Source organism: Odocoileus virginianus, chromosome 21, assembly GCF_023699985.2.
Source record: "Odocoileus virginianus isolate 20LAN1187 ecotype Illinois chromosome 21, Ovbor_1.2, whole genome shotgun sequence".
Taxonomy (NCBI): domain Eukaryota; kingdom Metazoa; phylum Chordata; class Mammalia; order Artiodactyla; family Cervidae; genus Odocoileus; species Odocoileus virginianus.
Genome location: NC_069694.1, coordinates 7,532,863 through 7,556,472, shown reverse-complemented (window position 1 = coordinate 7,556,472; position 23,610 = coordinate 7,532,863). Strand labels below are relative to the sequence as shown.

Sequence of the window (23,610 nt, the reverse complement as noted above, 5' to 3'; positions counted from 1 at the left end):
CACCAAAAGAATTCCTGCTCTTTTGTGACTACACCGTAAAGGAGCAAGAATTGATAGAATTGCACTGGTCTGGGTAAGGATAATGGTGGACTGGGTCAGGTTATTAAGAGTGGTGAAAGTGAAGTTGCTCAGTAGTCTGACTCTTTGCATACCCCATGGACTGTAGCCTAGGAGGTTCCTCCACCCATGGAATTCTCCAGGCAAGAGTCCTGGAGGGGGTTGCCTTTTCCTTCTCCAATTAAGAGTGGAGATAGTGAGAAGTGGATAGATTCTGGATATGTTTTTGAAGGTAGTCAACAGGATTGGCTGTGTGTATGAATAGAGTCAAAGATGATTCCAAGAGAGGAGGTGCTCTAAGTTTGTTGACAGAAGGTATGAAAGAATTGAGTAGGAAAGTGAGTGAGTGGTTGGGGAAACCAAGTGCAGTTATTGGGCTGTTATCTCACATCTGAGCTCTGGAATCAAGATAAATAGCAATATTTTTCTGCTTTTAACACTGTGAACAAGTTGATAGTAAGTCCTTTGACCTTTATGCTTAACACTGTGAACAAGTTGATAGTAAGTCCTTTGACCTTTATGCCTCCAATTCTTAAATCTGAGTTTCCTGCAGGTGTTTTTGTATTATTAGAGATATGTTTTACTTCAATCTTTAAAAAATTACACTATACCTATATTCACCTTCTCAAGAAAGATCATTGATAAAAGAATGTCAAAAAACCTTTAATGAAAATGTTTTATGAGCATGAGTTTTAGACTGTTTACAGTGAAAACTAAATTCTTAAGGATATCTAGTAGTTCACATGTGATTAATGTTTATTTTTGGTATTTTTCAGCATACCTGATTGATAAAATCAAAATCAAAGGCTATTATGTATTCAAACTGACTGAAGAAAAATCTAGACCCAGATTTGGATTCTTCACACCCGATTTCAAAGCTAAATCCTCAATCCAGTTTTACAACAACCTGATCAGCAACAATGGCTTCCTTTCTGAGAACAGTAGCCCTAGATGCAGTCAGGCTCAAAGAAACACGGAATGTATCGTCTGCTTACTTCTTGTGCAGAAGAAACCGCTGATATTCTTTGGATGTTGTTTCTTCTCCACCCTGGTTCTACTGTTATCAATTACCATTTTTCATAAGCAAAAGAGAAGAAAAATTTGGAAAGCAAAGAACTCACAGCACATACCGTTAAAGAAAGGCCACAACAGAGTTCTTAGCTAAGCTGATCTTATTTCTGTCTGCAGTATGGAAAAGTTTAAAAATTCACTCCAGTTCCATATACTGGTACTTACAGAAGATACACCTATATTGTAGAAAAAAAGACAACTTGAGAATTTAGTGATAGCCAAGGTAATGACAATCATGGTCTCCATTGTGTGGTTCAAATTTTCCCTTAAAAGGTGTTGACATCACTGAATTCAGTTCTTGGATCTAAGGTAAAGGTTTCCCTACAGTAAGTTTATGAGGATTATGATACATTGTTTCATGGAGTTTGATGAGCTGTTTCCTATCATTATTCTCTAGCTTTCCTCTATTCATACCAGTAGTTACTTAGGATAAAAGAAATTGTTTTGAGAGTACAACTTTGTTAAGACTCCACAGCAGAGACTGTCATTGATAAACTTCTGTCACTTTTTAGGTGCTTTCCCCTTTGGTCAGAGTAGTTCTCAAATGGAAAAAAATAAGGTTAAGAAGTAGTGTTTGTTTATAGCCAGTTACAGACTCTAAAGCACATCAATCCCTCAGCTTTTCTCAAGAGAAATTAAAACTGAGCATTTATAAAACATCTCATTTTATGAGATCTTTTATCAGATGATTTTTTAAAAAATAACATTTCCAGTAACTCATGTAAACATCAGAGGACAAAGATTAAAGAGAACTAGACCCAACTGCCTGTGAAGACAGAGAAGTCATTTAATCTCACAGTACAGCAACTTCTTCAAATTGGTATTATTCCTCACCTGAATCTTAGGAGGTAACAGATGTGGCAAACATTCTAAGACATGAAGTTTTTTTTATATTATCGAGTTATCAAATTACCATTTATCCCATGAGACTTGCTCTCTCCCCTGAAGTCCTTTGCTGATCTAACGCAAGCACACATGGACCTCTCAAGGTATAGAAGGCACCTCCCAACTGTGGACACAATTCACAGTATTGGTGGCCTAGTAACTATTCTTACATTGCAACCTTTGAAGCTAGGATTAAGTAAATTCTTAAAACTGAATTTGCAGTTTGATTTTTTAAATTCTGTAAACATTCATTCACTGTATTCTAAATGTTGGGAGGAAGAAAACCTGAATCTAAACCCATTTATACCCATTCTTTCCTTAGGTGAGTCAATATTTAAGTATTGTCTCCTCCTCTGGAAGTTTGACTTCCTGAGTCAAAGGAAAGCTTATTTCCTGCTGAGATACTAATTGATAAAGGCATTAAGTTTCAAAGATACAGACAACACAGTCAATTCAAACAAATGCAAAAGTGGTTAAGACATTAATATTCTTTCTGGCTGGCCAATTCAAATAGTAAAATTTTAGATATTTTTCTTGTCTTTTTGTTCCAACTGCATCCTTCCTCCAACCTTAGCAGCTTTTATTTTCCAAGAATTTTTTACATTACTCTGAGAACCACTGGAGAAGGGAACAGCTACCCACTCCAGTCTTCTGGCCTGGAGAGCTACAGTCCAAAGGGTCGAAAAGATTCAGACACAACGGAGTGACTTTCACTTGAGGGCCACTTAGTTATCAGGCTTGAGGCGATACATGATTACAGCAACTAGTTTTTTAATCCTAGATTATCAGTTGAGCAACTCAACATCCAAGGTTTTGAAAAAGAAATCCATATTCAGTCATAAGAACAGACTTGGAATTAAGATTTTTTTCTTGTCCTGTGTTTTGATTATCTTGTATTCAGTTTGTTAAGTCTTTACATTTAGTGCTTAATGTATCTTTTAAACTTGTCACCTTGAGTCACTCTTTGCAACTGTGGTCCGTCCATGGGGTTCTCCAGGAAATACTGGAGTGGGTTGCCATTCCCTTCTCTCCAGGGGATCTCACCGGGTCTCCTGCATTGCAGGCAGATTCTTTACCATCTAGCCACCAGGGAAGATGAGGTTATCAAGAGTAAAGTCCCTAATTCAATGCTGTCCTCCCTTTTTTGCCACCTGGAATTTTACTAGTCTTTAAGCCATCATCATACATGAGTCCCTAGGTACATATTTTAATCTGGCTCATGCTGTTACACCTTTCAGGTTTTTCTTAAATTCATTTCAAAATCATAAATGGGGATTTTCCTGGTGGACCAGTGGCTAAGATTCCATGCTCCCAATGCAGGGGGTCTGGGTTCAATCCCTGGTCAGGGAACTAGAACCCACATACCACATCTGAACAGCCTTTGCCACAACGTAGATCCTGCATTACCAAATACATGTTTTTTTTTTTTTTCTTTAATTAAAAAAAATGATAAAGAGTCAGTTAGGAACTGTTGGCAGCTTTTGACAGGATCTTTTAATTTACCTTTCGAAACTTGAAGAACATCTTAAAATGTAGTTTACTTTGTGTATTGTTGCATTCTCCACATTCACTTCAACAACCCTTTCACTACCAAGTCTGATATATATGAAGTATCACAATTATGGTGTTTAAAGAGCCTCTGGAAATTGAGGTCAGTAAATTATGACTAGGTGTTTTAATTCTCAATGTAATTTATTCCAAATAAACTGGATTATGCTGACTATTTATATTCAATTTAAAGAACTGTGGAATCTGAATGTTTGGTGTTTTAACTGGATTCTGCCAACATCACATCCCTCCATCCTCCCAAACTGCATGCCAAGTGGGCAATTTACTCCCAAGTACGTTTTCTCATTAGAAAGTGTGGACTGCTACAGCTCAAAACTGAGGATGCACTTACATGCTCATCCATGCACGGAAAGCTTTGCTGGGGAGAACTACACTTCCCTCAACCACATCTAAATTATTAACTGAAGTAACACCTTAGCTACAACCAGACTGCCAATAGTTACCCTTGAAAGTCTCCACACTTCACTTCCGGTGTCACACACTCCCACTGCTGCTACCACTGCCTATATACCGACACTCTTCAGTACGAACACCTCTATCCCTCTGCAACAGTGCCACTTGAAAATTTCAACCCTCAAATTCAATGTTTAAATTCTGTCAATACCTTAAAAACATCTTTCGAAAAAAAAAAAAAAAAAAAACAACCACATCTTTCGAGGTCCATTACTATTACTCAATCTCCACAACCTGAAATCTCCCTGGCAATTTGGGAACCAATCACTCAGTAAACAGCCATATGCAAGACACTGTTCTAAGAACTTGGAATACCCCAGGGTAGACAAGATCACACCCACCATGAAGGTTAGCCTCTTAGCAGGAAAAAAGTACATAATTAATACCCAACAATTATAAACATTATCGACAAAAACTGGAGCAGGGCATGCTAGGATGGACATGAGGAATGAGCACAACAGGCTTCACTGAGAACATCTGACTACTAACCCGTCACTCAAAGAAAAAGACAACTTAATCATCCAACGCCAACCCCAAAGCTCATCTCAAAATAACTCAAAGCAAAATCTTTATTTACAATTTCACCCATCTCTTAAAAATTTAACTTATCATCAAACCAATGATTAACTCAATATAAAATTAATTTCATTTATTTAAACCAAGATTAGTAAGCCCACAGATTTTTCTGATGGACTAGACACAGTATATAAGACAAAGTTAAAAATGTTTTGCCTGAGAAATTACAGAGTTTCTAGCAAATGAGATGGGGGAGGACTACAGGTTTAGGGGCAACCCTACTGAGTTAAAACACAGTATTGTACAGTAGTATATCTGAAGTATGACACATGGAATGGTTCTTAAGTTTTTTTTAAAGCTATCAAAGACTAGGATATAGAAGTGGCTGAAATTTGGGTATAACTGAGAGAACATTAGATTACAGCAACCATGTTTATCATAAATACAAATTAACTCCATCTTTTAATTCTTACTAAGACAGTATCACTTCTCAGCTGCTTTTTCAGTTACTGTGACTCAGGCATTTGCCTCACAAATATTCAAATCTACGCCACTGCAAAATTAGGGCATCGCCTAAAGTTCTTCCCACGATAACCATATTCCTCTTGCCTGAAATGTCCTTGGTATTCCTTCAAGCCCCTTCTGCCATTAAATCTCGCTAACAACAACAAAATCAACTCCTATTCCTTTGGTTATTGTTAACATACTAGAACTTACTTAACTGTTTACTAGCCAAATAGTTTGAAATGATAATCAACAGAAAAAAATCTCAAATCAAGAGTTTTTATTGTCTCTTTAAAATATCACAACTGAGTCCACAGAACCATCTGCTATCTTGTTTCTGAAGCAGGATCACTGTAAAAAAGAAAAGAAATAGTCTGTAATAATTCTCCATATTCTTGTCCAGAAAAGTTTTATTCTCAATCATGTAAAACATACTTTCTGCCTTTGCTACAACTACAGTTTAATAATTAGACCCAACTAAAGCAATAAAATTATACAGATATTACAAAAACCCACCTGAAATCTTATTCATCAGCCTGCTGAACTGTTCCTTTTTCAGAAACATAGATACCATCCAAAAATTTTCTGATATCCTTGTTTTTAACTGTGGTGGCTTGCTGAATCAAAGCAGCTATAAGGGTGAAAAAGAGAAGGCAATCAGCCAAACCCAACCCAAGTATTTCATCACATGCTGTACTTTATAGCTTTTAATTAAGATCCCCAATATTAAAAAAACCCCTCACCAAATGAACAAATACCAGATATTTTCAACTCCACGATTTAGATAGACAAGATTTTATAGGCATTCATTATGCACAGTAAACATACAAACCTGAATTTGACACAAGTTCAATGTCATTTCCTTCAAGAATCAACTCATCTTTCTGGGCTTGAGATACTGAACAGGCAACCCCTAAAATATAAGAGGGCATTTGCATAGTGTCAACATAAAATAAGATTTGTAGAATACTTAAAATGTTTAAATCAAGGAGAAATTTATTTGATTTAAAATTCCACACACCAAATAAAACTATGTTTTGTAATAGAATCTGAATTATCTGGGCAAATTTTATATTTCTGGGACTTCCTGCTGGTCCTGTAGCTAACACTCTGGGCTGTCAATAAAGGGGGACTGGATTCAATCCCTGGTCAGGGAACTAGTTCCCACATGCTGCAAGTTAAAGAGTTTGAATGTTGTGACTAAGAATCTCATATCTAAATAAGCAAAAACTAAGACTCAGCCAGATAAATAAGCTTTGTATCCAATTTTATTTCTTATTTCTATTGTATATGTTTGGTATTCCTCAAAGCTCATTTTTTGGGACTTCCGTGCTGATCCAGTGGTTAAAACCTCTATGATGCCAATGCAGGGGGTGAGGGTTCGATACCTAGTGGGGAACTAAGATCTCACAAGCAAGACCTCCCATTCCTCCCCAATTCAATAGAATAAAAAAGCAGAATCAAAGAGCACTAAGTTTTAAAATTTTCTAATGTTTCAGTATTAGAAGCATCAATTATGTATCAGAGAAGAACTATTCTTGTTTTTTTACTTTTTTTTTCATTTATTTTTATTAGTTGGAGGCTAATTACTTCACAACATTGCAGTGGGTTTTGTCATACATTGACATGAATCAGCCATGGAGTTACATGTATTCCCCATCTCCAGAGAAGAATTATTTTAAGTGCACTTCTACTTTAACTAGTTTAATCATGAAGCGTTCTCAATTTTACAGATGAGTAAAATGAGCTAATAAGCCCAAGACCGACAGAGCTGAGATTTGAGTCTAGGAAATATATTATTAACCACTATTTAAATTCTTTTTCTGGATTTCACTTTATAAAACCAATAATAGGTCTCACGGCCTGCAAACTACCCCAATTATAAGCCATCAGGAATCACAATTGGTAAAAACATGATATAAAGCCATAATCAAACTGGGTAATTCTGAAATAATCTGGCCTTAGTTATAACTAACCTAAAATATATTTAAGCCTTCACAAGCAGAAAAAAAAATTATGAACCATACCTGGCCTCATTCGAACCCTGCGTATGTATTTTTCACCCAAAAAATTTCGGATTTCCACAAGAGAACCATTCTCCTGAATGACAACGTTGATGGGGAAGTGGGCATACACCGACCTCATCTTGTAACGGAAGCCCTAGGTTTAAATGAACAAACTATTAGTGATGCTGAGAAATTTTAACAGGATACCCAGTTTTTCTCTGAAAACCAAGTATGAACTGCCCCTTTGTAAAGAATATTTACATATTTGTCAGGACTGTCTCCCTTTTTGCACCTAGAAAAGAATGACCAAATCTCTAGAGACTTTAGAGGAAAATTTCCTCCCCCGTGACAAAGGAAACTGAAAACTGTTCTCACATACTCATGTCAAGGTTTTATAAAGTAACCCACACCAAGCCTTATAACAACTGTACACAGAAACATGTTTCTGTTGTCTCTTTGCTGGACTGAAGCACCCATGTTAATGAAAAGTGTTTTAACACCGCCTATGCCTTTCCAGGTGGCTCAGTGCTAAAGAAACCACCTGCCAGTGCAGGAAACATGGGTTTGATCCCTGGTTGGGAAGGAAAACTGCAAACAACTACAGTATTTCTGCCTGGGAAATCCCATGGACAGAGAAGCGTAGTGGACTACAGTTCCCAGGGTTGCAAAAGAGTTTGAGACCACAGCAATTTGACCACCATGCCCACAGTAAACAACGCTAGTTTCTCATAAAGAACCCCAAAGCCCTTCATCTTGGGTATCAAGGCTAACATACTGAATTACTAAGGTACACCAGATAGCAAGAATTAAGGATACAAAGGCACCCACACTCAAGGAACCCACCCTGGTATGTGTTTAAGGAAATGGACATGGAGTTCAGAAATTAGATCCACCTTTTTCTATCCCCATAGGAGTAGTGACAGGCACCAAACAAGAAACCAAAGTCCAGCCCATGTGTTAATTTTCTGTAAACATGCACCTTGAAAATGAGACAATTTGTGTAGGAAAAAAAAAAACCCCATCAGCAGACTATCAAAGACTACCTAGTCTTTACACACACACTTAATCCCAAGACCCAAGAATGCCTATTGGACACATTCGCCAACATTACCTCTTCCCAAGTACTAGAGCTCAAGTACGTCACTAAATTACATGCATAATCTATTCTCTGCAGCAAACATTTATGTTGCATACGTGAAGTACAGCTGAGAAACCTCCCCTTCCAAGACAAAGTAGTCTGAGGAATCTGCTTACCAGTGTAACACCCTTGATCATGTTCTGTACGTGGCTACAGATTGTGCGAACAGTGGCCAGTTCCTTTCTGTTTCCCCACCATTTGTCAACACGGAGCTGTAACAGAACAAAAAAAACTTTAGAAAATTCTTTCCAGAAATAAGCAGGCTTAGAAAAAAGTCCATTTATTCACAACAATCACTGTAAATTCTAGTACTTGACCTAATTAAAAAGTACCACTTGTCAAAAAAAAAAAAAAAAAAAAAAACACAAAAAACACACCAAAACACTATCTCAAACCTATTTTTATTACAATGCATTACAGGTACACTATTTCACAAAGGAACGACAACGCAGAAACAAAAGTATGGCACAAGCTGCATTAAACGTCAATCCTGGAATATTATCAGGTTTAAGACCCACTGCTGCGTCCGTAAGATTTTTACAAAACAATCAGGAAAAAAATAAACAACTTTTAACAGTATTATCAAGATCTGCTACGAATCATTACTACCCTGCTCCACCCTGGTCTGGAGTTTTTCTAATCCACTTTGTTCAGAATTTGATCTTCCAATTTTGTTAAAGCAACAACACTGAAACCAGCTACAATTCTGGATACTCAACTTGAAGCTGAAACACTGAATCTCAATTTCGTAATTTTAAAAGCAACCCATCTGTTACTCTTAAATCACAGCCTTCCAAACAAGCAACTGTGCCCCAAACAAACGAACAAAAAAACTCACCCTCTTCTTTAACTGTGCCCCAAACAAACGAACAAAAAAACTCACCCTCTTCTTTTTCTTTCCAAGGAGACTGAGTTCTACATTGATGTGATTGAAGTCCCTCCGCAGGGTGCCTCTGGGGCCCTTCACAATAACTGTCCGTCCCTTCAAGGTAATGTCGACTAGGAGAGAACGTACTCGTGAGGCCTCGGAACAAGGTATAGAGCATGTAGTAAAGACGTAAGAAAAACGCAAACACCGAGTCTCGTACCATTTTCTGGGATGTCGACAGTCTGATTGCTGAGAATGGTCTTCATTCTGAAACACAAACACTTGGGGTAAGAAGGCCGCTAACGACCAAACTCCACCACACGGAGCTCCACTCCTACCGGAGACCGCCGGCAAAAATACGGGAGGACCCGAACCGACAGCTGTCCCCGCTGCGCCCTGGTATGGAAGGAGCAGCTCCCAGGCGCCTGTTATAAGCCCAGCGGGCGAACTCCCCGCTCAGCGCATCCCTGGGAGTCCTGTCAAGCAGGCGCCATCCCGGCAAGACTGAGGAGCTGGGGTAGGCCTGAAAGCCCAGTACAGGGCTCGAATTCAAGCGCAACCAAATTCATATGGCGTTCGCTGTGTGGGAAGACAACCACGATAGAGTTCCCGAGCGCCACAACCACGCCGCTGGCCTTCCCAGAGCCGATGGCTTCAGATTCCCAAAGCCCACCGATTACAAAAACCATCTCACCTCGCAGTAGATGCGGCAAAGAGAGAGCGTCTTTCGTCATCACGCTCTTATAGTCCGTATAGGGCTGCGTGTTGGGTCATCAGTGCGCGACGCCGCTAGACTAAAGCAGCCAATCGCGGAGCTGCGCGAGTTCCACCGGGTCAGGGTGGTTCAGCTTGTCATAAGTCTGGCGACGGTTTGTCCTTTTCTCTTTTCCCGGGAATTACTGATTATTCGTCCTTGCTGGGAAAAAAAGAGAGAGATGTCTCTACGCTGCGGGGGCGCGGTCCGCACCGTGGGCCCCCGGGTGAGCAGCTGGGGAAGCAGGGTGCGGGCGTGGGGTAGAGGACTCCCATCCCTTTAGAGCGCCCAATAATGCCAGCATTTACTGAATGTTTACTTCTAGCCAGGTTTTATTCTAAACATTTTTCGTGTGGTATCTCGTCTAATTCTTTAGACACCCCCACGAAGTTAAGTCTCTGGTAGTGACTTGTTTGTAAGTATCTCTGGCTGACGCTAAGAGCTGTCTTTTTTTTTTTTTTTCCTTGCATATCAGTGATTTGTGCTAGACACCAGTTTGGACAATTAGAACCCCAAATCTGTGCTGTAAGCTTGAGCAGGAGACTTGGGCAAGAACAGTAGCAATCGGGCAGCATCTTAATAGGCACACTTTTTTTTTTTGGTACTCTTTGAATTTTATAGTGTTTTGGCTGTCTTGTCCATGTGTGTGTTCAGATCCAGAAGCTGATGGCTTCTTTCGGTCAACAGATACATATTGAGTGACTTCCTTGATCAAACACAGAGTGTAACGTAGAAAATTGGAATAGTAAGTTTGGTTTTCCTACTGCAAGTTCTCTGAAATCAGCTGGGTTAAACCTTAAGCCTCTTAAGTTTTAACACATGTGTTTATCCAAGGCAGAGATAATTTACTTCAGATTTTATTTAAACGTCCTTGACTCTTCAGGAATAGAAAATTCAAAGCTGTAGCATCTTCTCCTGTTATTGCAGTTTATACTTGAAAGACAAACTTTTTAGTCCTGATACGGGTAAAGTGTGGCATGTTTTGTTAGCCAGTTCCAGAAGTTTCCAAATCTATTTTAAATGTAGACAGAAATAGTTAATTCCTATCCTTCTTTGAGTCCTCCTTAACCCTAGATTCCAAGCTTCAACACAGAGCTTGTAAATAGTTTAACGTCATTTCTGAATCAGTTATCTGGCTTACTTTTCCTTTTAGCTATATAAATAGGTTAAAACTAAGTTATTACTAACTCTACTAAATAAATTTTTGCCTGGGAAATCCCATGGACAGAGGAGCCTGGTGGTCTATAGTCCATGGGGTTGCAAAAGAGTCAGAGACGACTTAGTGACTAAACAGCAAACTAAATAAATGTCATAATGAACCCTTTGTTTAGGTATTTGGAAGATATTTATGCAGCTCTGTTAGAGAAGTAAGTTCCTTGCCAGATGAAAAAAAGGAATTTTTACAGAGTGGACCAGACCTTCAAGAATTTATATCTGGTGATCTGGCCGACAAGAGTACTTGGGATGAATATAAAGGAAATTTAAAACGCCAGAAAGGAGAAAGGTAATTGAAAATTTGGGGTAATTTTAACATGCCATTTCTTCATAGTGCATCATTTTCAGATATAACCAAGCCTTGGAATACATTTTTAATCAGCTTGTTAAATTTAGCTAAAAATCATTAGAAAGAACTGATAACAAACATAGAATAGGCAAATGGGTGAAATTTTCTTTTCTGTCTGTCCTCTGACAGCCTTGCTAGGACTTAGCCATCCTACACCACCATCTCTCTTTTCTATCCCACAACAAGTGTCTTCAGAGAGCAAAGATTATCACCTAGATATTAGTCTGTTACACTTCGATAAGGTTTTCATTGTTACTGGGTGCTGATGATCTAACTTGTTGTTTCTCCTAGTACGGATAGCGTGCCTTAGTTTAAAAGAATGGTAAGAGAATTTAGTGCAGAGTACAAATTGTTTTGGGAGATACTTTACCCAGCAACTTCTAGACAAGTGGGTGGAAGTCAAGGGAAACCTGAGGATATGTAGTCTTTAGTGCAAATTTTAGATTTTTTTCCATTTAACACCTATCAAAATCGAAAGTTCACTTATGGGGTCTCTTTTTAATCTGAACAAATACAGAACTTTTTGTCAGTATTATTCATTAGGGAATGAGATGTTTCAAAAGCTCCTTTTTTTAATAAAGATGGTATTACTCTGTGCCTTTGCAAAACAAAGACATGAGCCAACTGCCCTGATAGACACAGTTATGAGTGTTTTCAGAGGTGGTTTGAGCAAATGTAAGTTTGATTCTGTTATCTTCTATGGCAGAAATTAAAAGAATCATTCCAGGATTACAGAGGAAAATTCTCAATTGGTCATCATAATAGAGCAAAGTAACTTCAAAGCTCTGTGCTTATTTGGGAATGTATTTGTTAACATATAGTTATTTTGGCTTTCCGCAGGTTAAGACTACCTCCATGGCTAAAGACAGAAATTCCTATGGGAAAAAATTATAATAAACTGAAAAACACTTTGCGGAATTTAAATCTTCACACAGTAAGTTTTCTTACTGTTAAGGGTTAAGTATCCCTCTTTACCAGAAGACATAATTTTTCTATGCATATATAACTTGAAAATTAATAAAATACATATTGAAAATAGCAAGGAAAGTAAATAAAGACATTTTCACATTACTCTCAGTAATGGAAATACATTTAAAAGTTATTTTCCCTGCAAAAAGAAGCAAAAAGTAATTGTATTTCTTAGCCACTTATTTAATAGTACAAACTAAAAAATTTTTTTCTGCATTTAAGGAATGAGAGTTTTTGTTTGTTTTGTATTACAAATTAAGTACATGCTTGTTGGAAAGGATATATTAAATGTGAAACATACTATATGAAATCTCAAGTGTTTGTTATACCACTTTAACTATTCAACATATACCCTTGCGGACTTTTTTATTTGTACATATAAAACATATACATTCATAGTTTTTAATTTAAAAATGGAATCCTAATATCTGTGTGGTTTGGCAGTTTAACAGCATTTCCAAATAGTGAATTTCCTAACATACTGTATAAAGAATGGAGAGTATAAAATGCCTGATGACTAATTTGCTCAATTGGTAAATATTTTCAGCCTGATTGTCTTCAGTCCCCTTTTACTCATAGGTGTGTGAGGAAGCGCGATGTCCCAATATTGGAGAGTGTTGGGGAGGTGGAGAGTATGCCACCGCCACAGCCACAATCATGGTAAGGTACCCTCAGATTCCAGAGTTTTAGTCTGGAAACTGAAAGGAAATGTTTTATGTCTTTTTCCTACAAATGTGCATTTTGAGTCTCAAAAAAATATGATGATATTTTTTGTTACATATGAGTCTGTCGGGGGGAAAAACTTGACGGAATAATCTAGCTTGTTATGATCTCACCTTTCTCTGAATAAGTCTGTTATTGATTCTTCCATCTACCTGATAGAATATAATAATTAATTATGTGCTACGTTAAACTACCTTTTCTATTAATTTATATTTCCCTCTCACGGGCCTTTCAGTTAGCCCATGGTCATCTGATCTTGAGTGCGCTAAACTGGACTCCGGGAAGTAGGTTGGGCTCAGATCTCTGCAGAGCTTTATTCTTGGACCAGCTGCTCGCCAAGGATATTCTTATCACAGAGGGTGGAAGGAGCACAAGAGGGCAAGCCAAGCATCCATGCACATTTGAGGCTTATGCTTGGTCATGCCTGCTGTCATTGTATCGGCCAAAATAAGTCACATGGCCATGCCAGACGTCAATGGGAGTAGAGGCCTAAGTTCCTCCCCCAGAAGGCGGGCCCTGCAAGTTACATGGCAATGGGTAAAATGTACGATCTTAATATAATGGAGTAAGAAATGGAATTCACAATGCAGTCTACCATATTTATTCATACAAAGAGATTGAAATACTGGGTTAAATCTAAATTATTTCTAACTTAAAGTTCATACTTGTCTGGGGAATGTCTGATAAATGAGTTATACCAGCAAGAGACTATTTACATGAGAAACTGGAGATTTGTGTGAGATAGAGCTCCTTCTAGAATAATACAGAGCCTGCGAGAGAGCTTTTCTAAGTGATACAACATCAATTCTTGAAGGAAGGAGTTATTCTGAATACTCCCTGATGGAAACCTCTGGTTTTACCCCTTGCCTGCTCTCCGTGATCACTGTTGGTGCCTAGTGACTCCTGGGAAGTTCCATTGTTTCAGTAACATTCTGTGAGATGGTGGGCCTAATTACCATGGCAGTGAGTTCCTTCTGAGCAGTTAAAGGGGAAGCATTGCTTCTGCCTCAAATCAAAGCCCCTGGCATAGGGCCTTGAAACTCCAGTGGCTCCGAAACATCCGCAGTGGCTGTGGTTGGCCAGGGGCAGAGCGTGGTAGTGACCCGCGGCAGCAGAAGCAGTGTCCTGGGGAAACAGCAGGGAATCCCGTTACCAACTTTTTATGTGTTTTTCCTCTTTCATCTGTTTAACAAGAGAGAGCTATGCCTTCTGTTTAACTTCCACAGAGATCTGCATATTGATAGGTTAATTGAGTATTTTGTTTCTTTTAACATCATTTTTGTTAAAATTAAATAGATATAAAAGAATTTTTATAACCTATGTGTAAGTTATAAAGACTACCAATACACGGATACCCTGATACCTCCAGTTGGAGAACAGAACATTAGTCTTTCATCCCTTCTAGAGCCCATCCCCTTTCTTTTTCCCTTTAAGGGAACTTATTCAGAGTTTATTGTTTCCTTTTCTTTCTTGTTTTACCATATATGTTTGTATTCCTTAACTATATTGTTTAGCTTTGAATGTTTCAAATTTCACATAAACGGTCAAGATTTGTTCATTCCTTGAGGTTTTATTGCCTTACAATTATATTCTTCAAAGTCATCTGTTTATTTGATTTAAGCTGTAACATCTCTGTTCTAGTTGATGGGAGACACATGTACAAGAGGTTGTAGATTTTGTTCTGTTAAGACAGCAAGAAATCCACCTCCGCTGGATGCCAGTGAGCCCTACAGTACTGCAGAGGCAGTTGCAGAGTGGGGCCTGGATTATGTTGTCCTGACGTCCGTGGATCGAGATGGTTAGTGCGTCGTCATTACCTCTTCTTAAATTGACTGATTAAACTGTGACGTCATCTTAAGCAATGGATTCTCTTGATTCCAGATTTGCCTGATGGCGGAGCTGAGCACTTTGCAAACACTGTATCTTGCTTAAAGGAAAGGTACTTGTTTTTGCATTTGCTTGTAGTTTAGGGACTTTTGTTGACCCATATTATATTCAGTTTATTTAAGGTTTTTTTAAGGTTAACTTAAAGCAATGGTTACTAACCTTTTGCAGGGGGTTATAAACCCGTTTTATAATCTGCTGGAAATTAAAGTCTTCCCAGGACTGAATTGAATAAATCATCATCTAGGAGAAGTTAGGGTGAGATAAACCCCCACATTGTTAAAATATGTAATCTTGATATAAATTTTATTTATGTTGACATGCCCTGGGGATTTTAGCCATAACTCACATTTTATTAACATGTAGATTTTAAAAGCCTTTCAAAAGGAGTTTATGCTTATTTCCTACAGCTCAGAACTAGTCTGGCATCTAGCACACTCACTAAATGTTTTCGCCGTGTTTCCCCCAATATTTTCTTTTTTTTTTAATAGTTCATTTTTAAAAAGTTTGGTTGTTCCACCCATAAAATTGATTTTACAAACTACCAGTGGGTCTCTCCTTGCAATTAAACAGTGAGTTATAGGATATGTTCTTTCAACATCTCTTGAATCCATTAGAGGGTGTGATGTGGTGCTTTCTACATCTGTTCCCTCATAAAACAACTCCAAAAAAAGTTGCAATTTGGTTTGTGAAAAAGCTTATTATTTCTATTGCTTGTCAAAGGGAACAGCTCTATTACCTAGTTCATACTTTAATGCCTGAATGCATAGTATAAATAGATTAATGTTTAGCTTGTATTTCATTTAAGCAAAGCTCATGACTCAGCAACTCAGAAGACAGGTTTTTATTGTTTTTTTTTTTTTTTTTTTAAGAAGACAGGTTTTAAAGCCCAGAGCACTTGTGAAATATTTTACCTAGAGGAGGGGAGGAGGGCACTATTCATGATTTTTTTTTTATTCATGAATTTTAAAAGACATCAAAATTAAGGCAATTACTTTATATTCACATAAGAGGTATCCCAATTTACTTTCTTAAAAATATAAGTTATTTTATATTTAATACTTTATATTTTAATTTCTTCAAACAACTTTTAATAAAGTTTAAAAGTGTATGTAATCCCCAAATTTATTCTGATCATTATTTGCAAGCAGAAGTGTTTTAACCACAGTGTACATATTGTCTGATGTTCTAGGTTGTCACTGTTTTCATTTAACAGTTCATATATAAGCGTTTGTGTGTTCGTGCTGTTCTTGGCAAGATTCTGAAGCTTACTGTGTTGAAGCTGATACTGAATGCATACTGATTATTACTATTTTGAGCAAGTTTTGTCAATTCTTTTCCTCAGTGTGATACCTATCTCTTTTTCACTATAGGAATCCAAAAATTCTTGTGGAATGTCTCACCCCTGATTTCCGAGGAGATCTTAAAGCGATAGAAAAAGTTGCCCTGTCAGGATTAGATGTATATGCACATAATGTAGAAACAGTTCCAGAATTACAGAGGTGATTTCATGTATTGAGTAATGTTGGGAAGTTTGGAGGGTCAAATCTGCCACACTTTTTCTCAGGGGAGAACGTTGTAATTTTATAAAGTGAACTCTCTTTTTTAAACAAAAATGTGTTTTTTTAAAAAAAATATGTTTTTTAAAAAATATATATATGTCTAGTACAGAAAAATTAGAAAATATAGCCAACAAAAAGAGTATCAACATCATTCATAATATTTCCACCTGGTAATATCAATTACTTGCATCTCAGTGTCTATATACTTACATATGTATACATGTGTGTATGTGTTTTGGTATACACATACAAACATAACTAGCATCTTTTTTTCGGTAAAGTATTGCAAGTGCTGATGAGCTGGGTTTTTTCCCCAAAGAACAATTTTCAAAGAGAAAAATATTACAAAAGAGCAACTGATTGTAGTTCTAAAAAAAGACATAACAATGCATTTAAGAATAATATATGCAGTAAATGATGCTGAAGAAAAAAATGGTATTATTCAGATGTATTTTAAATCTCTTAAAAAGTAGGTACTGTGCTTTCTTACTCTTCCTAGTAATTTTAGTAGTTAGAAATAATTACAGATTGTTATTCTGTGTCAATAACTTCATATTTCAGAAAAATAGAAATGTTCAGGCAAGATTATACTTCCATTATTTTAGTAAAGCATTTGGTAGTGATTTTATTAGCTTCTACACGTTATTCTGTGTCATAGAGAGAAGTATGATAGACAATAACCAGCATTTCTGCTAAAGCATCAGTGTATTAGGGAGCATAATTTAAATTCAGTGGAGAAATACTTTCAAAAAGTATTTTCCTTATTACCAGTATTGTGGTTACTTTTAAATTCATAGATTTGTTCCCTCTCCTCTTTTGTGAACTGGTCTCTGATTAACAATAGCAACATAGCAGCAGATCAATTATACAGAATAAAGGTACATTAGAGTTCAAATGACCCACTCCAGTGTTCTTGCCTGGAGAATCCCGGGAACGGGGGAGCCTGGTGGGCTGCCGTCTGTGGGGTCGCACAGAGTCGGGCACGACTGAAGCGACGCAGCAGCAGCAGCACAGTTCAAATGAATGCAATTTGACGTCAGCAACTGTGTCCTTTGGGCCTTTATCCATTTAAAACTTGGTGGTTTGTCCCCTGTTGAAGTCAAGCGCACAACCTGTTCCAACCTTGTCGTATTGTATGATCCCACCACCAGTGGTGCCAGTTTCTCTGTTTTCATTTAAAAACATGATCCTTTCCAGTGAAAATTCCAGAATCATGCATTTTTTTTTAAACCTAAGAAATGTCAATGCTGTATACTTACCAGCAGAGGGCAGCTTAGTCTTTAGAAAAGAAATGAATGTGAAAGTTTCAATCCTCTGAAATGGTTCAGGTTAAACAGTTTTTTCTTTGTTCAGTATCGAGATTTTCTTCCATGTTTTCCCCCTTTCTCTCAGTTACCCTTATAATCACTCATTCTCCGGCTTTAGAATCCTGGTTTCTCAATGAGTAATTCATAAACTGAATTACTTCATTCATTACTTCTGTTCTCATTTTCTCTGCCCCAGGCTTGAAAGGCCTGAAAAGTCAACAGAACCGGGGGCCTAGTGAAGCCTTATTTTCTTTCCCAAGGTAACAGTTCGACATTTGTGCACAAATGCTACCATTGAACCATATGATGCAGCGTGATGTCCAGAGTGTACCTCCCGGCCTTTCAGATTGCGTGCATGATTATGTACTTAGTTGAGCTTGTGGTTATTCTTGCTGACAACAGCTCTTCTGTTTTCAAGGAAAGTTCGTGATCCCCGGGCCAATTTTGACCAGTCTCTACGCGTACTAAAACATGCCAAGGAGGTTCGACCTGATGTTATTTCTAAAACATCTATTATGTTGGGTTTAGGTGAGAATGACGAGCAAGTATATGCCACGATGAAAGGTAAAGAAACTGAAAAATGAAAACTCTTTTCCATTTAACTTGAGTAATAGCAGGAACCCACTTTGGAAGACCTGGTATGCTTTCTCCATAGTCTCAGTGAAAGTGCTAGTGAGAACAAAAAATCAGGATATGGTTATAAACAGCAGCATAGAAAGGAAAGGAAGTATGTTTTCTTAAAACTTTATGGAATGATGTACAGGAGGCTTAGAATATGAAATTTGCATCCCGTTTTATTTCTTACCTTTTCATCAACTAAAAACATGATTTTGTCCACTTTTCTTGTCCAGTCAAGACAATTTTTGAGTGCCAGCCAGGTGCCAGCAGCTCTGTCAACCACTGACAGCTCAGAGATGACTAAGATGAATCCAGGCCTTTGAGAAAGTGCTTGCTTACAGCATTGTTACATAGCATGGTGTGCTTTCGACTTTTAGTCTATTAAATCCGTCTACTTTGCAATTCTTGAGCTTCTTAACTTTTAAAATATAAAAGTTTTTATTTTACCTGAAGGTCCTTGGCCAATGTGCAGCTATCTGTTGGTTCAAACAGTAATAAATTCAAATAATAATTAAAAGCTACCCTTCACAGCAATGCATACAGATAGCACTGTAAAAAAAATCTGCGCATGTAACGTGTGCTTTTTTTCCTATAGCACTTCGTGAGGCAGATGTGGACTGTTTGACTTTAGGACAATATATGCAGCCAACAAAGCGCCATCTTAAGGTACAACTACCATAAGTTCCCAAATACTTCTTGGTAGTTTGAATTAAATCTTTATTTTCTATAGGTAAAATTCAGAAGCTGCTGGCTTTTTCGTGTAATGTTCCATGTATATTTCTGAGTTCCACTTCCATTTTATTATCTGCATAAAGCGGCTATGCTGGCATTTATTTGCTGCCCTCAATACAGTCTTACTAAAGTGACCTATAGGAAAAAAACTTTTAAGTTGGGAAGTACATTCATATCACTCCTGCCAATCTTGTGATTTGTTTTAGAATTATATGAGAGCCAGAGGTGAAGTAAGAAAGAAAAGCCAGTCTCCCTATTTCTGTATCAGACATTCATTCATTCATTCAGAAAACTCTTCTTGAGTAGTAGCAGTACCGAGCAGAAGACACAAGCTAAGTAGCACAGTCTTATCCTTAGGAATCTTATAGGCGTGACCGATCCTTTCCCTTTTGGAATAGCTAGTGTCATACAAAATTGATGTTTCCCCTTCACTGTAATTCACTACCATTATGCTCTGACCAAGTAGCCAACAAGCAGATTTTCATATAGAACTAAAATGATTTAGGAAAATTCTAGAATCTAGAATTAATTCTTTAAATCTAGGTTGAAGAATACGTTACTCCTGAAAAGTTCAAATACTGGGAAAAAGTAGGAAATGAACTTGGATTTCATTATACTGCAAGTGGCCCCCTGGTGCGTTCTTCATACAAAGCAGGTAAGTTAGATGGGAGGGCATGCTTCTGTTTAGTCCATAATTTTAGTGTAATTTTACTAGCTGCAGTACAACTTTTTACCTTTGTAATTTCAGCTCTTATTTTGATAAATAGCTTGAGCTGACTTATGAAAATAAGTTTTTCAAGAGAGAAAGTCATGTGGTAATGGCCATTACAAGAATAAACAGCTAGTTATTTCTTGGATATATCCAAACTGTGTTATACTGTTAATGATCTTTTTAATGACTGTTATACATTGAAGTCTAAATTCTAGATATGTTTAAATTAGGCATAAATTCTGATTGTAAAAATTAATGTTTATGTGTTAGTAATATTCAGTGTGTTCTGTAAAGAAATTGAAGACTTTTTTAACGAACTAGCAACAGCTTATCTTGGTTATAAAACCCAAGAATTTAGTCAGACGCTGATTGACAGACTGTGGGAACTTTGGAAATCAATAATTGTAAATGATTTATTCTTATTCAAGCAGTGCTGTTGGCAAGCTAAAAATATATATAAAGGATAGGACCAGCAGCAGCTTCCAAGGTTAAAGTAGAATATCATCTGAAAGCAGTTTTTGTTAGTTTTCTGTTTTGTTTTTTGGTAAGGCAAATTTCTCATTTTTCAAGTAAGTGAATTATAAACCTTTTAATTCCTTTAAAATTACTGGTAAAAGAAACAAAGCCTTAGATTCAGATGATGGATTAGGATTTGATAATATGGTTCTACTCTTATCAGATTTAGATAAAGCATGGGACAGCAGGGATTATTCTCTCCATTACTTGGCTCGGTTATGAGCCTTGGGATTCTTGGTGATTGTGTACACGTCACAGTCATTGCATTCCACTCAGAAGATCCCCTGGAGAAGGAAATGGCAGCCCCCTCCAGTATTCTTGCCTAGGAAGTCCTATGGACAGAGGAGTCTGGTGGGCTCCCGTTCATGGGGTCACAAAGGAGTCAGACACAACTGAGTGACTAAGCAACAACATTAAGATGACAGAGAAGTTCATCAGACTCCTCGTGATGTTGGGCCTGGAGTACTGAGCCATGTGTAACAGCCAGAAACGAAGTGGAACCTTAAGACCTGAGAAGTGAAAGTGCCCCCCTCTAAGTAGCTAATTAGTGCACAGACACGTCCTAGAGCGTGGAGAGAATGCAAGCCCATGACAAGTGGAGAGCTCTTGCTTCCCTAGAGGGGAATAAGCTAAAGGGATTCCATCAAAGGAAGTGGCTCAACTGCAGCAGGGTCTCTGTTATATAAACGTTGGATCCAGGCTAATAATGTAGCCGAGTTGCTCTCTGAAATAACGGTGCCAACCAGCAGCAGTACTTTATCAGTGATGAGGAATAGATACTGCACATAAAGTAGAATAGATGCACCTTAGATACGATAGGGTCACCCTTTATAATATGTTGGGTTACTCGAAAGAAAAATGGTAGGAATTGTAGTGACAGAAGAGTCTTTTAAGGACGATGATCATTATGGTTGAGGAAAGAGCCAAAGATGTGGGGGATCTGTGGGGTCAGAAAATTACTGCCGTCGAGGTTGGAGGAGAAGGAGACACCGACGAATACAGGAGTCTTCTTTAAAGGGAGACATGAAAGTATAATTATTCTGAAATCTGTACCTTAAGTTGATATTAATATATTTTATTTTTCCTAAATTAGGTGAATTTTTCCTGAAAAATCTAGTGGCTAAAAGAAAAACAAAAGCCCTGTAACATCTAACGAGACATTCAAGATCATGATAATTTTGGAAGTTTCACTCCAGTTGTTAACAGAAGTGATAGTAGAATGCCTAGAATTCAGTGGATACATCCTCATTTTTTTGTTTTAAGGAAAATGTCAGTAAGCTATGCATATTTAATTATAATAATTCATTCGTCTTTTAGCATGTCTTCTTTGTCCCAGTAAACAATTGCTTGTTGTGATGTAATCGTAAAATGTCTTTGTAAGAGTTTATCATTAAATAATATATTAAAAACTTTTAGAAAATCTTTTGAGCCTCTGTATGTCATTGTTACCTTTCATTTCTGGAAAATGACATTCTGTGATGAAACAATATAGACTTGAGATTATGTCTGTTTAGCAAAAACATCATTGGAATAATTTAGAAAGGCTAAAGAATTTCAATGTTGACCCTTCATACAGATAACTATTTTAGACCTACAACATAGTTCTACATGATTACTTGTTTAGGACTTCTATGAAGCCAAGAATGTAATGTTGTCCAAGATGGGGAAAGATAACCTAAGAATAAAATATTAACTCTGATTTTATAATTGCTACATCACATGCACTGTCCACTTTTATTCAACTCACATCATTTTGGTGAGGTGATTGTGTTTTATCATAGTAATGACCTGAATGAGGAATTTCTTTCCTAAGTAATAGAACTCAAATTCATCCTTTGACTCTGAATCCTGTTTTTCTACCACATCTCACAAGAGACATATTTAGATGGCAATATGGTAAAATATGTAATTTGGATAGCCAGTTCTATTTTGAAGTTTTAACTATATGAACTAATTTTTTTATAATGTGTATAACTTTGAAAATTACATTTTAATTTAACTCAGGGGAGCCATATATATTTTGACTCACTTTCCTTATGCTGTGTGTGGTCAGTCGTGTCCAATTCTTTGGGACCCCATGGACTGTAGCCCACCAGGCTCCCCTGTCCATGGGATTTTCCAGGCAAGAGGACTGGAGTGAGTTGTCCTTTTCTCCTCCAGTCACTTTCCTTATAGATCCTAATAAGTTTCGCTGTGTAAAATTAACCCCATCAGCTTTCCATCTTAACATCTGTGGCAACTACCCTCCTTAAAATATATTGTTTCACAGGAAAAAAATGGATTAATTTTCAGACTCTGATTTTGTAACATAATCTGCTGTTACAATTGCCCAGGGTAGGCAAGCGGTAATGAAACAACAGAAGAGTTATTTTGTTAAGTGAAATTTTTGGTATCCCAATGTAAAATAATTAAAATAGCATTTTATTAGCTTAAATGTAAAAGTTTTGGGGGGCTCCAAAATCACTGCAGATGGTGACTGCAGCCGTGAAATTAAAAGATGCTTACTCCTTGTAAGAAAAGTTATGAACAACCTAGACAGCATATTAAAAAGCAGAGACATTACTTTACCAACAAAGGTCCATCTAGTCAAGGTTATTTTTCCAGTAGTCATGTATGGATGTGCGAGTTGGATTATAAAGAAAGTTGAACACCAAAGAACTGATACTTTTGAACTGTGGTGTTGGAGAAGACTTGAGAGTCGCTTGGACTGCAAGGAGATCCAACCGGTCCATCCTAAAAGAGATCAGTCCTGAGTGTTCGTTGGAAGGACTAATGTTGAAGCTGAAACTCCAATACTTTGGCCACCTGATGCGAAGAGCTGACTCATTGGAAAAGACTGTGATGCTGGTAAAGATTGAAGGCAGGAGGAGAAGGGGACGACAGAGGATGAGATGGTTGGATGGCATTACTGATTCAATGGACAAGAGTTTGAGTAAACTCGGCAGTTGGTGATGGACAGGGAGACCTGGCGTGCTGCAGCCCATGGGGTCGCAAAGAGTCGGACACGACTGAGCGACTGAACTGAACTGAACTGATGTTAAAGTTTTAATTTGTAAAAACTGCTCATAAAAATAGTGAATGGTAAAATGAAGCTATTTTGATACAGATGTGAAATTGGGAGTCACAGGTGACGATTGCGGTCTTTGTCAGATCTTAATAGTCCGTTTACTCCTTTATTTTGGTTACATGATCTTGAGAAAAA

General features: G+C 37.5%; 3 protein-coding genes across 5 annotated transcripts in view; 2 read left to right on the top strand and 1 right to left on the bottom strand.

Moving 5' to 3' along the window:
* KLB (klotho beta) overlaps nucleotides 1-3,770 on the top strand; it is a 32,446-nt gene extending 28,676 nt beyond the window's left edge. The window contains exon 5 of the mRNA XM_070452006.1: nucleotides 834-3,770. Within this exon, the coding sequence (XP_070308107.1) occupies nucleotides 834-1,222 (389 nt within the window). The 3' untranslated portion in view covers nucleotides 1,223-3,770. The remainder of the gene's footprint in view (nucleotides 1-833) is intronic.
* Nucleotides 3,771-5,320: 1,550 nt separating this feature from the next.
* On the bottom strand, nucleotides 5,321-9,397 carry RPL9 (ribosomal protein L9). Its single transcript, XM_070452008.1, has 7 exons — nucleotides 9,288-9,397; nucleotides 9,083-9,198; nucleotides 8,316-8,411; nucleotides 7,083-7,215; nucleotides 5,888-5,968; nucleotides 5,572-5,686; nucleotides 5,321-5,406 (listed from the first exon to the last, which is right to left on the bottom strand). Exons 1-6 carry the CDS (start codon nucleotides 9,331-9,333, stop codon nucleotides 5,580-5,582), a joined length of 579 nt encoding a protein of 192 aa, XP_070308109.1. The 5' UTR covers nucleotides 9,334-9,397; the 3' UTR covers nucleotides 5,321-5,406; nucleotides 5,572-5,579.
* A 98-nt stretch (nucleotides 9,398-9,495) lies between these two features.
* LIAS (lipoic acid synthetase) lies at nucleotides 9,496-21,830 on the top strand. Of its 3 annotated transcripts, none has more exons than XM_020878932.2 (11): nucleotides 9,496-9,936; nucleotides 11,153-11,325; nucleotides 12,226-12,319; nucleotides 12,934-13,014; nucleotides 14,719-14,875; nucleotides 14,959-15,016; nucleotides 16,335-16,463; nucleotides 18,249-18,394; nucleotides 19,044-19,114; nucleotides 19,724-19,835; nucleotides 21,502-21,830. In XM_020878932.2, exons 1-11 carry the CDS (start codon nucleotides 9,772-9,774, stop codon nucleotides 21,552-21,554), a joined length of 1,239 nt encoding a protein of 412 aa, XP_020734591.2. In that variant the 5' UTR covers nucleotides 9,496-9,771; the 3' UTR covers nucleotides 21,555-21,830. The 3 variants fall into 3 exon arrangements, with proteins under 3 accessions (XP_020734591.2, XP_070308108.1, XP_020734592.2); XM_020878933.2 differs by having other exon boundaries at nucleotides 9,890-10,047; XM_070452007.1 differs by lacking the exons at nucleotides 12,226-12,319; nucleotides 14,719-14,875; nucleotides 14,959-15,016 and having other exon boundaries at nucleotides 9,888-10,047.
* Nucleotides 21,831-23,610: the final 1,780 nt, after the last annotated feature.

Excerpts from the sequence above, each read along its gene's own strand:
- LIAS (XM_020878932.2), top strand. The coding sequence starts at position 9,772 with ATGCGGCAAAGAGAGAGCGTCTTTCGTCATCACGCTCTTATAGTCCGT. Across the intron at positions 13,015-14,718 it reads CCGCCACAGCCACAATCATG|TTGATGGGAGACACATGTAC; the intron begins GTAAGGTACCCT and ends TCTCTGTTCTAG. Across the intron at positions 19,836-21,501 it reads GCGTTCTTCATACAAAGCAG|GTGAATTTTTCCTGAAAAAT; the intron begins GTAAGTTAGATG and ends TTCCTAAATTAG.
- RPL9 (XM_070452008.1), bottom strand. The coding sequence starts at position 9,333 with ATGAAGACCATTCTCAGCAATCAGACTGTCGACATCCCAGAAAATG. Across the intron at positions 9,199-9,287 it reads TGTCGACATCCCAGAAAATG|TCGACATTACCTTGAAGGGA; the intron begins GTACGAGACTCG and ends GTTCTCTCCTAG. Across the intron at positions 5,687-5,887 it reads TGAACTTGTGTCAAATTCAG|CTGCTTTGATTCAGCAAGCC; the intron begins GTTTGTATGTTT and ends TCACCCTTATAG.